The 14,800-nt window shown below is 41.7% G+C and overlaps 1 protein-coding gene across 1 annotated transcript in view; it reads left to right on the top strand.

Annotated features, from left to right (window-relative positions):
• dachb (dachshund b) overlaps positions 1–14,800 on the top strand; it is a 115,800-nt gene that overhangs the window by 51,529 nt on the left and 49,471 nt on the right. Inside the window, exon 2 of the mRNA XM_085349075.1 lies at positions 13,598–13,713. Coding sequence (XP_085205201.1) covers positions 13,598–13,713 — 116 coding nt within the window. The remainder of the gene's footprint in view (positions 1–13,597; positions 13,714–14,800) is intronic.

Raw genomic sequence — 14,800 nt, 5'->3', positions numbered from 1 at the left:
AGTTTGCAGATGACACAGCCATCATGGGGTGTATCTGGGATGATCAGGAAGAGGAGTACAGAAGTCTGGTGAGGAACTTTGTCGCATGGAGTCACACAAACCACCTGCAACTCAACACCTCAAAGACTAAGGAACTGGTTGTGGACTTCGGGAGGTCTAGAGCAGGTCCACTGCCGGTTCAGATAGAGGGGGAGGAGGTGGAGGTGGTCAACAAGTACAAGTACCTCGGGCTGTGGGTGGACAATAAACTGGACTGGTCATGCAACACAGAGCACCTGTATAAAAAAGCCCAAAGCCGACTGTACTTCCTCAGGAGGCTGAGGTCTTTTAACATCTGCAGGAAGCTCCTGAGGATGTTTTACCAGTCGGTGGTTGCTGGAGTACTTTTCTATGCTGTGGTGTGCTGGGGGAGCAGCACAGCAAAGAAGGACTCATCCAGGCTGGAGAAACTGATCAGGAGGGCTAGCTCTGTGGTCGGCATGAAGCTGGACACTCTGGTGACAGTGGCAGAGAAAAGGACATTAAAGAAACTGATGGACATTATGGACAATGCCAGGCATCCTCTGCACACGGCCATTAACAACCAGAAGAGTCTGTTCAGTGACAGGTTGCTTCTCCCCAAGACAAGAACTAACAGACTTAAAAACTCCTTTGTCCCACACGCCATCAGACTGTTTAACTCCTCTCTGGAGGGGAGAGGGAGGGGAAACAGGAGGACAAAGGAGGGGGGAACAACTAAGCTGTAGTGCCTCTTCACCTCACTGTACAATACCTTGTGCAATACCTTTGTAAATAGTCAACAGTGCAATAGACTCAATACTTGAAATGTGCAATTCACTTGTATTTTTATTTTTTATTCCTATTTATTCTATTTATCCCCTTTGTATATTTTATTTATATTTGTTTCTGTATTTATATATGTGTGTGTGTGTGTGTGTGTGTGTGTGTGTGTGTGTGTGTGTGTGTGTGTGTGTGTGTATATATATATATTTATATATATATAACAATTCTGTAACTGTAACTTCGGTCGTTGCTGTGCTTTTTTTGGAAATCGAATTTCCCAGAGGAACCCACCCGAGGGATTAATAAAGTTCTATCTTATCTTATCTTAAAACACAGTAAAAGAAAAACTGATAAGCAAATACAAAACTACCACATCTGACCCAAAGCTGTGTGCCTGACATAAAATAGTATTATTTTAATATTTCAGCATCAGTGAGCTACAGCACACTTGTTTTTAAATGCAGTGATCTGATTGGTCAGATCTGATTATTTGCATGTGAAAAATGTGATTTCTTCTTTATTTCCATAAACAGAAGATAAACAGCACTATATCCTTTTTGGTGGGGTCCTTGACATTAGGCAGTATACATCTGCTGGTGATGATCAGCATCTTTAAACTGGCAGGTATTTGCCACCACTTCCTCACCCAATATGGGACAGTTGCCCAGTTTAACATTATAATGTGAGCAGAAGTCCCAGTATAAATGAACTGGAACCAGCCAAGAACATATGCTCCTTAACATGATAGCAACTTTCTCTTTTCACATATTAACGTCTTACTGTTACTGTGAGTTTCATAAATATGGGATAAATTAGGGATTAGCTAACCAGATACTCTGCTGCTAAATGTTTATCTAAAATCCTTTTAAGTCTCATTTGCGAGATTGTGTGGTGCTCTGTGTGATGTTGAGCAGTACAGGAACTGTCTTCTACAACTCTCAGCACAACTCCAAACCGTGCCACCTACAGGAATACTGTGAAGATTACTGCATGGTTGGATGAATTAGTGATGGTCAGGAGGAGGAGGAAAGAGCACTGGTGGAGGATTTTTGTGAAGCGGTCTGGGAGGAATCATCTGTTGCTGAATATTAATAAGACCAGAGAGACCAGGCTCGACTTCACAAGGAAGATGGGGGCTTCCTGGCCCATGTCTGTCCTTGGACAGGATATTGATGTGCAGGTGTACAAGTACCTGGGCATGAACAAGAGGCAGAGATTTTCTGTCGCTGTGGTCAGCTGAGGAGCATCATGAGAACTGGTGACACCAGTGAACTGAATGATCTGATCAGGATACCTGGTTCTCTGATTGGCTGCAAACCTGGAAACCCCTGAAGCTGAGGTCACCGAGCATGCTGTTATCCATCATGAATAGTCCTGACTCTGCACCTCCAACAGGACAGGCAGCGGAGCATCTTTTCTAACACACTGAAGCAGCACCAATGCCACAAGGGCACTTGCAGGAAGTCTTTCTTACCACATGCTAACAACCTTTTTAACACAAGATATCTGTTTGGCAGAGAGTCATCTGCCAGATGTTATTATTACAGTATACCAGTGGAAGCAGATGGTTGCCCCTCCCTGGTTCTACGGTTTCTTCCTGTTGAAAGGGAGTTTTTCCTTACCCCTGTCACCAAGTGCTTGTTTGCTTGTAGGGGCGTTGTATGACTGTTGGCTTTCTTTCTACTGTTGTAGGGTTTTTACCTTATAGTAAAAAGCACCCTCAGGCGACTGTTGTTATGATGTGGTGCTGTGAAAAAACTGAATTGCTTCCATCTTGGATAGAAAGTATCAAAAATTAACATTGCTAATGCATATGTTAATTATAGGACATTTCTTTTTAACAGTGACTTTCAAGCTGAGTGATTTAAGGATTTGTTAGCAATTAAGGAACTCTCTCTGATTTTGTCTTTTATGATTTCTGTGTAAGAATAAAGAACATTAGGGACAAATAAAGGAAAATAACAGAGGTTGAATGAGAGGAATAGAGGGTTTTCAAGACTATTCTGCAGACTAAATCTATTGATTATTGAATTGTTAGATAATCTATATTTTCTATGAAAACCACATAAGTCAGGGTCTTTGGGGAGCTTTTATATAAAGTTGCAGGTTTGCTTGAAGTGAAGGCGGCTTCCCAGCTACAGTGTAACCATCCATCCAGCTCCTCTAATCCTCCCTGTGTTTCTCCTTCCCTTGCTCCGTCCCTCCCTCGCTCATACCATATGTGACATTCCTTCTCAATGTGGCGCATTGAAAACTTCCTGTTGTTATAGTTTGTTATGGAGCACTTCAAAGAGACGGCGAGGGAGGGAAGGCAGGGGGTGGGGGGGGCGGACACACAGAAGAGGAGAGAGAGAGAACATGGAGTCTGTTATAGTTTTACCTCTTAAATGTTAACATGTGAGAGCACTGTGTATGCCTGTATGAATTATCCCTGCCTGTGTGTGTGTGTGTGTGTGTGTGTGTGTGTGTGTGTGTGTGTGTGTTTGCCCACATGCCGAGGAAGTAAGGTAATGGCGCTTAAAGCCATCACACACTCGCACACACTCACGCAGACATGCAGACACACGTTAGCCCATCGACCTGTATAACTTGTCTCGTCAGCGATTGTGTGTCGCTCAGTGTATGACTGTGTGTGTGTGTGTGTGCCATGTTTAATATTTAATAGGTGCTGGTTAAAAATGCAGGAGTGTTTTTGTCTCTTGTCCCGTTGCACACCTGTTCCACTGGAGAGAGAGAGAGCGAGAGGGGGAGATGGGTGGTGGTAGATGTAGAAAATAGAGATGGATGCAAGAATGGCAAAATGGCTGCATAGATGACTGATATGTAGATGGATTGATAGAAAAAAGAGGATACTAAGAATGGGTACGGAGGATGTGCAGATAGATATTTATAGACAGATGATAGAGAATGTGTGTTTGTGTGGATAGATGCATATACAGATAAAGGATGAATGGATGGAGAGGTAGAGGACAATGATTCCTAGAAGGATGGACTCTGATATAGATACAAAAATACGAATTGATTGGTACAGCAAAGAAAAATAGACGGTGTAGGTAGAAAAGTGGATGATTGGATAGATCCTTTGATTGTTTGATTGAGTGAATAAACAAATAAATTGTGTATAGGCGACTGGAGAGGCCACTGCTTTTTGGGTTTTGTTTTTTCAAAGTGGCCAATAATTAACATGTAAATTCCAATTGCTTTTTGAGAATTGCAGTTCATACACAGACATTAGCAGAGATATGCCTAGTGAATGACCACCGAATATAGACTTGTTGCATTGGAAGTCTTGCGGAACAAAGCGCCATTGTCGAAGCCTTTGGCTCAGAATTTTCTCTGACGTCTCTTTGTCCTAAAAAAGATTAAGTCTTAGACTGAAAACTTTGTCCGTGGTGGTCTTCAATGAAGTTTCCTTTCAGTCTGGGACTTGATACGTGTCTGGGAAAGCAGCTGTTGAACTTACAGGTCATGCAACCTGATAATTCAGTAACACAGTATCCTCTCCTTTTTGTCCATTTGGAAGAGTTTGTAAATGAACTTGTGAATAGGCGGTATCAACAATTATTGGTTGTCCAGTTGCTAAATGTTAGCATACTTGCCAAACCTATAGAGCATATGGTGGCATAGATGGAGATACAGTTGATTAAAATATGAATAGATGGATATGAGATTTGATACATGTATATACCGATCAGTCACAACATTGAAGTAAATATTTGTTTTAGATTTTAGTTTTGAAGCCATGGTATTCTGCCTACTACTGTATAGATTCATCTCAGCAGGTTTGTCCCCTTCAGGAATGGTCATAGGACCTCTGGGGGTGTCCTGTGATGCCACTTGATGGTTGAAAAAGGGTCCTTTTTGGTCCTGTAGGGCGATTACCTCCCAGGATTCGGTTTGTTCAGGGGCATGCTGTGGATTCTTGATATCATTGGGATTTGGAAAACCTTGATTCTGGGTGAACAAACTTGGGCTCTTCGTCTTCAGAGAAGGAAGATGCAGTAGTTGGGGAGCACCATTGCCATAAAGAGTGTGCTTGGTTTGCAGCAATCTTCAGGTTTATTAGTACTTATCAGAGTATATCCACATGAATCCCAGAGCCGAGTGCAAAGACTGCATTATAAAAAGATGGTAAGCGCTACTTGACCAATCAGTGGCTTTAATGTTAGGTTGCAGATAAAGGATGGATGGAAAAGCTGGATGGATTGTACATGTGATAGATAGACTGCTAAATGGACAAATGAATAGAAAAATAAGATGGGCAGAAGGATAGATTAAGATTTGAGCAGATGTGAGAAAATAAGTATAGGATAAAAGACAGGAAGTGGTAAGATAAATAGTAAGTAAGCAGAAATGGATAAATAGGGGTGAAAAAGAAGCGAGGGATGAGAAGAAGGAGAGAGGTGTCATCAGTTAATCAATACAGGATCCCTGTTTCCCTCCACTCTGTGTTTTAGGGTGATTTTTTTTCCTCCTTTATTATTTTCGCTCTACTTCCCTTATCAGTCAATACTTATTATTGCTTACCTTACTCCAGTGCTCTCTCGCTCTCATTCTCTCCCTGTCTTTCTTTCTCTTTTTTCCCCACCTCTTCCTCTGGCTCTTTTTTCTCCATGTCGAAAACGAAAGACAGAAAAAGAGAGAAGGAAACACACACACAATGAAGTCATTCATCTGTCCAATCAAAGAGGCGGAAGCCCAGAAGAAAGTAAACATCCATCTCTCTCTCTTTCTCCCTCTCTCTTGTGAGTCCGTGAGCGTCCATGATTATGATGCCTTTCCTTGTGAGTGAGTGTGTGTCTGTGTGTGTGTGTGTGTGCGTGGACAGACATGTATCCCATTTCTCTGGTGTCTCTTTAAAAAGAATGGATTGTTGTTCTGCTACAAACAAAGAGTAAAGACACACAGAGAGGGACAGAGAGGATGTAAGTCAGTGACACGATTTATGATGGTTGAGAGGTGCAGGGAGACAGAAAACGGAGAGGGAGCAAGAGGAAAATAAGGAGGAAAAAGATGGATGGAAAGAAGGAAATGTATAAGTGTCCACCAACCGGCGGTTCTGAGACAAAGAAAATAAACGATTAGCAGAGGTTGTGACATAATTTGACCTGAAGTTGTGAACGAGAGAAAGTACGTGTGGGGACGAAGTCTAAGACACTGCTGAGTAGAATGAAGTGTGAGATGCAGAATAACCAAAAATGTAATGTCCCTGTATGAGGACACAGGGTCTCAGGAGGCTATGCAACTGTAGCCCTGCAATGTATGCTAGCAGGCAGCTATCAGTTAAATGGGGACAAGGCTTCAGTGTGCAGAAACACAAAAAAGTGCCACAATCGAGAAACCAAACACATTTTCAGTAAGACTTGGAAATAGTGACCAAGCCCAAACTTACCAGACAAAACAACCAAAAGGGTGACTTTTTTTTTCTCAGATTTTCTGTACTTAGTCTAAGGAGCTTGGAAAGAAAAGACCTGGATGACTGCGAACCTTCACAGACATCTTCCTGTACTTAGCATTGCAGCAACAAGAATCACCCCCTGCTGATCATTAGCAAACATGTAGTTTGAAAACACCTTATCACTGGCTTCACTTTTCAGACCCAGAAGTCCCCCACAGGTGTGTTAGCCAGACTGGCGACCTATCCAGGGTGTACTCTGCCTTTTGCCCTATGGCAACTGGGATGGGCTCCACCTACCCATGCGACCCTGAATAAGCAGAAGATGGGTGTTAGCGTGTCCCAACAGTCGGCCTCAACAGCTGGGGATCAGATCGCCAGGCCCTCCACCCTAGACATACGACACACTGGAGAGAAGATTACGTCTCCTGAATGGCCTGGGAACACCTCTGTGTCTTTTAAAAGAACTGGAGAAAGTTGCTGGGCTTCTTAGGGTGTTGCCCCCGTAATCCATCCCTGGATAAGCAGAAAAAATGTTAGAATTTGTAAGTGCTGTATTTGGAGCATTCCTACAACAGACAGATGAAAGAAATATCCAAACAATACCAAAAATATATAAAAATAACTGAGTAACATTTCAGGATTATAACATTTTGGACTGTGACTATAAAGCTAAAAACTGACACATAAACAACAATAAGGCAAAGAATGCATCTGTAATCCTAAAAAAATATACTTGTGAAATATTTAGTTAATGTAAAAAAAAAAAGGAGTAAAAATGTTGAATAGATTTTTTCAAGGGATTCAACATTTGAAAGAAAATCTTGACAAAAAAGAAAACTCTAATAACAGATAAAGTAAAAGATAATGAATCTATCTAAAACTCACTGAGAACCCATTTTATCCTGACACCAAAAATACAGAAGTTACAAAAACGTTTTACTTATTTGATGAGGGGAAAAAAAGGAAACAAAATCCAAGAACAAAGCCAAATTTGGAGGGCCGAGAGAGAAAACCAATAAATGAACAAGAAGAGGAAAAACCAAAAGAAAATGAGGAGGGGGAAAGATTAGCATGCTGATGGTGAGATGGGAGAAAGGAAAGAGTGAAGATGAAAGATTTTAGTTAAAGAGGGTTGACCCCTCGCTCAGCCCCACGTATTGACCGCACTAGGCTTTGATAAACTACACTGTGTGTGTGTGTGTGTGTGTGTTTGTGTGTGTGTGTGTGTGTGTGTGTGTGTGTGTGTGTGTGTGACCTCTGCACGTTCTGAGCTAAATCAATCTGTCAAACGTGTTAGCGAATCCGTGCTTATTCACCGCCATGCCTGTTTGTGCGTGTGTTATTTGAGTGTGTGTGCAGGCATCGGTGTGTGTGTGTGTGACCGACCCTGACCGGCCATCAGAGCCAATGACGGAGTATTGATCAAGGCTCCGTCACCATAGAAACGGCCATTTGGGAGGACAGGCGATGGGGCGCGTGTGTCAAAGTGGGAAGACTTACTTCAAGGTGGCTCATCAGATCGTTGGGGGTGTGGGCGTGAGTGTGTGAGTGCGTGTGTAAAATGTCACCTTCGTGTTTTCCATTCGTGGCGTGTTCTGGTGTTCTCGGCCAATTAAAAGGTCATCAAATAACCAAAAAACATCAGTGGCAAACATTTGGAAGCTACTGTGTGTCTTACTTTAATTAACCTCCATAAATCATTACCTGTGTAATTATGAGACAATATTATAATTACTGTAAACAAACAGGAGCAGACTGTGTCTCCTGTATAATTTTTCAGCCACATAGTTCGTTTCAGTCATGATTTACCCCAGCTCGTGTTTTATTCTGAGAGCTCACTTTAGCTCCACTAACACTCATTAGACTGACCAAAGTACTTTTTTATCTGTAGGAACACAATAGCAATCAATGAATCAGATCTAGTATAATGCCACATGCATGTGTGCAGCAGCATCATTAAACACACTGATTAACAAAGCTCTAAATCTCTCCATAGGGGAATGAAGGACTCTAGTTTGGACTTTATTCCTTTTTAACGATGCATAATGTCTGAAAGAAGTTCTAGGTTCAAGGTTGGCTTAAACAGAACGAATATCTGTAGTAACGTTTACTCAACTGTGAAGTGATGTTACAGGATTTAAACCGGAGATGTGGGTAACTTGAGATGGCTGTTTCTTCTTGATCGTAATGAAGCCCATCCAGTGTTTTCAGACAGAGACCAGTGATGAGTTACTGCTGTAGTGTTTGGGCACTGTGACAACACAGAATATCTCCATAGCCAAGAACATACATGTACCATACCATGCTATGGTTTAAAAGATGAATGTAGCTTCTAGTTCTGAAAAATTAAGCCAACCCTCAAGCACCTTGAGCCTGTATTATTTCTTATGGCCAGCAGGGGGTGAATCCGGGTCTTCTGATTATATAAAAGTCTATGGCAGGGGTGCCCAATCCTGGTCCTCGAGAGCTACTGTCCTGTAGCTTTTAGATGCGTCCTTGTTCTGACACACCTGAATCAAATGAATGGCTTGTTATCAGGCCTTTGCCAAACTTGATGGCATACTGAAGAGGTAATCAAACCATTTGATTCAGTTGTGTTGCAGTAGAGATGCATCTAAAAGCTGCAGGACAGTAGCTCTCGAAGACTGAGATTGGGCACCCCTGGTCTATGGGAATGTGACCACATGGCTTCCTCTCTCTGTCGCCGCTTTAAAGGCCTTTATGTTCACTTTATGGGCTCAATTGTGAGTCCACTTTGTACATTATGGTCATTTTAACAGGCAAAGAAGAGTCTAGGGTTTGGTCATTGTCTAACTATTTATCAATCACAAGTCAATTTCTCAATCAGATCCGCCACTCGCTCATCGCATCAGGCATCAAAACACGGAAAGAAAAGCTTAACTTCAGGATTCTGAACTGGACTTAACTAACTAGTGGCTGACATCACGGTGGCTACATCCATCGGTTTTTCTAACCACGAGGAAGTCGGACATTCTGTAATCCTTTATACAAAAAGTCTAGTTAAATTTTTGAGACTGTTATTGATTATGAGTCTTAAAGTATAACATTTGGACAACAGGGGGTAACTTTATCTTTCACTTTTCTTTTGTCTTCCACTCCTTTCACAGTGGAAGTGATTCATTTTATTTATACTTCTACTGACCCTTTCAATCTTCTTTCTATTAGTAAAAACTGAATAATAGGAACAGTTAGGTAATAGGATCATTGACGAGCTTAACATTTGTAGCTTATGTTTCTAAAGTTGTCTCATGCATAGACCTGTTGGGGCCAAAGTTCTAATATCCTCCATGCATGCATTCTTCTTTTGCTTATCTAATCCAGAGTCACGGGGTGGGGAGGCTGAAGCCTGTCCAAGAGGCAGGATAAAGGGTTAGGGTTTGGCCAGTCTGTCGCAGGGCTAACAGGGAGAGACAACCATTCACACCTATGGGCAATTTACAATCTACTAACCCCACTAACTACATGTCTTTAGAGCGCTGGAGCTGGAGTATCCACAAAGAACCCACGCAGACACAAGGACAACATGCAGAGAGAGACCCGTCCATTTGAAATAACCACAAATATATCTCAGTTGGGCTTTGATGAAGCCATTTCCACTTGTTCCATCTGAGACATTACACTATAGATTCGCTGTGGTCATCATCCTGTCGAGGGGTCCTTTAACATTTCAACTTCATCTTTCAGACAGATGGACTTGCTCTATCCTCAAGCACTCTGTGTTATGATCCTCAGCCCTCAAATCAGCAAAGCCCAAGGCATAGCATTTCACCACCAAAAGCTCAACAATTATTCTCAACAAAAGCTGTCTTTGGTCTGTGCCAAGCATATCTGCTTCTGCTATGGCCAAATAACTCTTCTGACTCACCTCTCCAGAGCACATTTTGCAATAGTTACACCTGCAGACCAGGCAGGATGAACGGCGCCGATTCTACTGGATCATTCGTCACACATTAATTAGAGTTGGGCATTGTTTGGAATTCTATGATAAAGATGTCCGCAATTATAGGAAAACTTTGACTCAAGGTCTAGCTGGGACTTGCAGCATTCCCCATGGAGCAGTTGGCAACATTTATCTGCATCGCACATGAAAATTACAGGAGACTACAAGGACAGTCTTCCTGTATTTGGGATGAAAAATTCCACAAAAAGAAGGCTGGTTGTGTTGATCCACATCCACACACATGCACACGCCAAAAGGGTCTGATTGGAACCAGGCTAAGAGAGGCCTAAACCTTGGTTGAAATGGAAATGAGAGATAAATGTGGACAGGTACAGAGGTTAAGGGTGAAAGGTCACCGGCATAACTATCCCACATCTTCAGTGCAGAAACAGGAACCTGTGGACAAGAAGTGGTCTTGTTGCTGTTTGCAGTTGAGGTTAAGGGTTAACAGATGAATGTAGGTCAATGGACTGGCTCTGAAGTTTCTGTGTGTGTGTGTGTGTGTGTGTGTGTGTGTGTGTGTGTGTGTGTGTGTGTGTGTGTGTGTGTGTGTGCATATATGTAGCATGTATGAGCATATGTGGTTCCATTTTTTTCCAGCTCATGTCTATGTGATGTGTATGTGTGTGTGACCTGCTCTTTGTTCCTGTGCTCGGTGCAGTAAGGAGAGTGGACCGTTGACGAGGATTAATGCCCAACATATGGCAACCCTACGGGACACACACACACACACACACACACACACACACACACTGCAGTCATTACTCTGAACAAAGAACTGTAAGGCTAATGAGAAGGCGATATCATGTGTCCTCTATACACTCACACACACACACACACTGCATGAATTCATGTGGATGCGCACAAACACACTCTAATGTTGCTTACACATGGATGGATGCAGATGAGCACACACACACACACACCTGGTACTGTAACATGTATCCATTGTGTGTATGTGGGAGTTGAAAGGTAGCAGAGGGTTGTTGATGGAAAGGTTTTAAGGTTTGAATGCAAACACCTGCGCGCGTGTGTGTGTATCTGTAAAAGAGAGAGAACAGGGAGTTTATTGCAAAGATGAGTGTGTGTGTGTGATTGAAGGAGGACGAGGTGAAGCAGAGTTCAGAGGAAAAGTGAAGGTTCATGTTTTCATTTCTTCATGCTCCTCTGCCTCTCTCTCTCTTTTTTTCGGTTTTTGTATGTGTGTTTGTGTGTGTGTGTGTTTGTGTGTGCACGTCTTTTTTCTCACATACAGATCACACCCAAAAACATTTGCAGACGTTTTCTCTCTTTTAGCACACTTTCTCTTTTCTCTCTTGCTCCGCACCTCCCAGTGGGATTTGACCGATATTCAGTACTTGACACGTTCCTGGAAAACCGCACAGCCACTCTGTAGTCTCTGCTGTTGTAGTAGCTGACCCGTCTGTAAGCCCACACCCTTGTTAGGTGCTTTTCAGACTTGCACCCACTTTCCATTTATCTGATGGCTTCATGTTTGAATAACAGCCCTGATGACTTTTATGTAAAAGTCATGATGACAGTCGTACTAATTGGAGAAGGTGTGTTACCTGTAAAACTGTATCTCCAAAATGAGGTTAATTCTGTATTCATATATGGACACTATGAATGATATCTACGCTAGGGCCTAAAGACCATTTACTAGGGAAAAACAAAGCTGTTTCTCAGTATATCACTAGAAACACAACTTAATGCACTGAGGGCCACAATTAAACATACAAAATTATGATTTCATAAGTTGGAAAAGCATGTGCATATGTTTCACTTTTCTATATCAACAGCTGGTATGAATAAAAACAGTAATATTTGTTTTTTCTTTTATTGATGTACAATTAAAAACCAAATACATTGCTGTCATGTGTAGATCTTATCCTTTTAAGGCATTATTCTTAGTGTTTTCAAGGTCTTTGCAAATGACATTAACATAACAGAGCAGTGCTGCTTTTGTTGGGACAGTGTTGGTATAAAGACTATAAAATCCAACTAAAAGGATTATTTAAGAACACTTTTACAATCACAAAACAGTGCGTTAGTTATCTGTGTATTGCCCCCAGGTGGAGATACAAGACTAGTGTCCCATCTAAAAATGATGACAGAAACTTATAAGCTGGATGCATAAATTTCAGATTTTGTTTAAAAAAAAAAGTTTTATTAGAAGTTTGACCCTCCAGGTTTTTTCAAATGACTTTGTTAAACTGTGGTTGCACGACAGCTACAACACAAGTGGCTCAGTATTTCTTGGTTTAACTGTCAGCAAGCAGATGAGCTCCATTCTACTTATTTATTTAATAAATTTTTGACGGGGTAGATTGTGTACCACACATTTGCCATATTTAGCACTGAAGTCGTTTCCCTTTGTTTCAAAGTCAAGTAATAAAAAGCTAGTTAGCTATACAAGCTAACGTTAGTGCCTTCTGTTAGCACAGGGAAAGTCACACTTTTGTACTTTCATTACAGAAATCTTAGGTTTGGAAAATAAAGTAGAGTGTACCTGCTTCTATTTTTTCTAATCTCATGCAGTGGCACTATGTCGAAGTCTTGAACAGGTTTTATTTTTTGGCCTCTCGCTCTCTCTCTCTCTCTAGGTGTAAATGACTTTGGATGGCCATCTGTTACTTAGCTACCCTGCAGAGAGTTGGCCTGCATGCGCACCTCCTCTGTGTGTGTGTGTGCGTGTGTTTGTGTGTGTGTGGCTTCCTTTATGTTTAGCCGCATGTGTTCAGTTACAGTATTCTTGTTTGAGTGTGTTTATTTATGCCTACGTGCACATGCATAATACAGTAGGTTGTGTGTGTGTGTGTGTGACAGAAATAGGGGGGTTGAGAGAGATGCTGGAGTGTGTTGAGTGTTTATTCAGGTTCACTTGCTCATGTAGAACATGTATCCCAGCTTATGTATGTAAAAAGAATGCTGTTTTACATGAGTGTTAGCATATTTGTTCCTCCTCTGTCTCTCCGTGAAGACTGTAAACTCCTTAAAGTCCATCGGCAGCAATAACAATCTGCATATCTAAACAACATTTAAGTTTTCTGCTGAGTTTCCTTCCAGGAGCTTCTTCACAGGAAAAAGTCTGTCAGCCATACTCAGGATTTCAGAAACACTTGGTGGACATGAGACTTTGTACTTCATAGTCTTTCAGTTGCTCAAAGGGCAGGATGAAATATGTCGGTGAGGCAGCTTTTACTTTTTTGCTCGGAGTCCTTGGAAACTTGTCTGCCCGACACAGCTGACAGTGTTGATATCTTTATATGGAAAACAAAGACCTCAGATGTGAAACTGATATACATGAACCTAAGTGCTTTGAATGATACCGTATTGTATCATGTTTGATGCAGATGGTCTGAGAGGCGTGCACAGATTATAATGGCTTCATTTTTCTGCACTCAACCCTGGAAAATCTTACAAACTAATCTCCTTTTCTCTCTCTCCCCCTCCAGCTCTCGCCCAGGCCGTCCTCCCAAGCGTTGTTCTGGTGCAGGGATCCAGGAAAGCCCCAGGCTGCTTCACCCAGGCCTCCCCGGCCTGCTGTCCCCCAGCCTGCTGTCCCACACTGGTAAGAGAAAGAGACCGAGACATGAATGATTTTCTCGTTTTTAATGCATCTTATTACCTTATTGGGATTTATTTTGAGTCCTTTTTTTGTTGTTCCAGCAGCTTCTGAGGACTCTGTGATAGTGCCCTCTACTGGTCAAAGTAATTATGACAGAAAACAGAGAGGAAGTTGTGTAGGGAGGAGGTAGGGGTGGATGGATGGGTCAACAACTGCTGTTTGATGCAAATTACTTTCAATAAATACTCATCTAACCCAACCAAACACAGGTGGAAAAATCTGGGATTGCATGCAAGCATAAACTGTGTTGATTTTTAGATTATTTCCAGACTGAAGAATTTCAGATTCAGTGACTTGTAGGGACTGAAATCGTCTCTTTGATGCTTAATTTAAACATACAATGCTTTTCATGCTAACATGTCCCGCGACCTGATGTTGTAAGTCTTGTATATGGTTTAGGACCAAAATACATCAATGACCTCCTGACCCAGTATGAACCTTCCAGATCCCTCAGGTCATCTGGATCCGGTCTTTTATCAGTTCCCAGAGTCAGAACCAGACACGGAGAAGCTGCATTCAGCTTTTATGCTCCTTATATCTGGAACAAACTCCCAGAAAGCCTCAGATCAGCTGAAACACTCAGTTTATTTAAATCCAGGTTGAAGACTCACTTATTCTCAGCTGCATTTGAATAAAGCACCAAATCCACACTTTTAAGCTTAAATTTCAAAACTTACACTAACTACTGATCTTATCTATTTCTGATTTTATCTGTTTTGATTTTATATACTGTTTTGTTTGTTTGTTTGTTTGTTAAGTGGGCTTAGAGCTCTGGGTAGCTCCCCAGCTGGGTCTAGACTGGGTCTAGAGAGTATTTTAAATTCAGGGAATTTAAAATAGAAAGTAGCTCGTCCACAGAAGGACTGGTAGCTCCCCTTACGATAAGGGTTCAGATCGCGCGAACAGGTGTGAAATGTGTGTGTTTAGTTAGTTTGTTTGTTTGCTTGTTTTAATCAATTTTAAATCATGCTTTTTATTTGTTTTTGTTTCTAATGTCTCTGTAAAGCACTTTGAATCACCTTGTTGTTGA

Source organism: Diplotaxodon limnothrissa, linkage group LG3 (assembly GCF_057381915.1).
Source record: "Diplotaxodon limnothrissa isolate DT_005_m linkage group LG3, D_limnothrissa_male_GT1.1, whole genome shotgun sequence".
Taxonomy (NCBI): domain Eukaryota; kingdom Metazoa; phylum Chordata; class Actinopteri; order Cichliformes; family Cichlidae; genus Diplotaxodon; species Diplotaxodon limnothrissa.
This window is presented reverse-complemented; position numbering and strand designations above follow the sequence as displayed.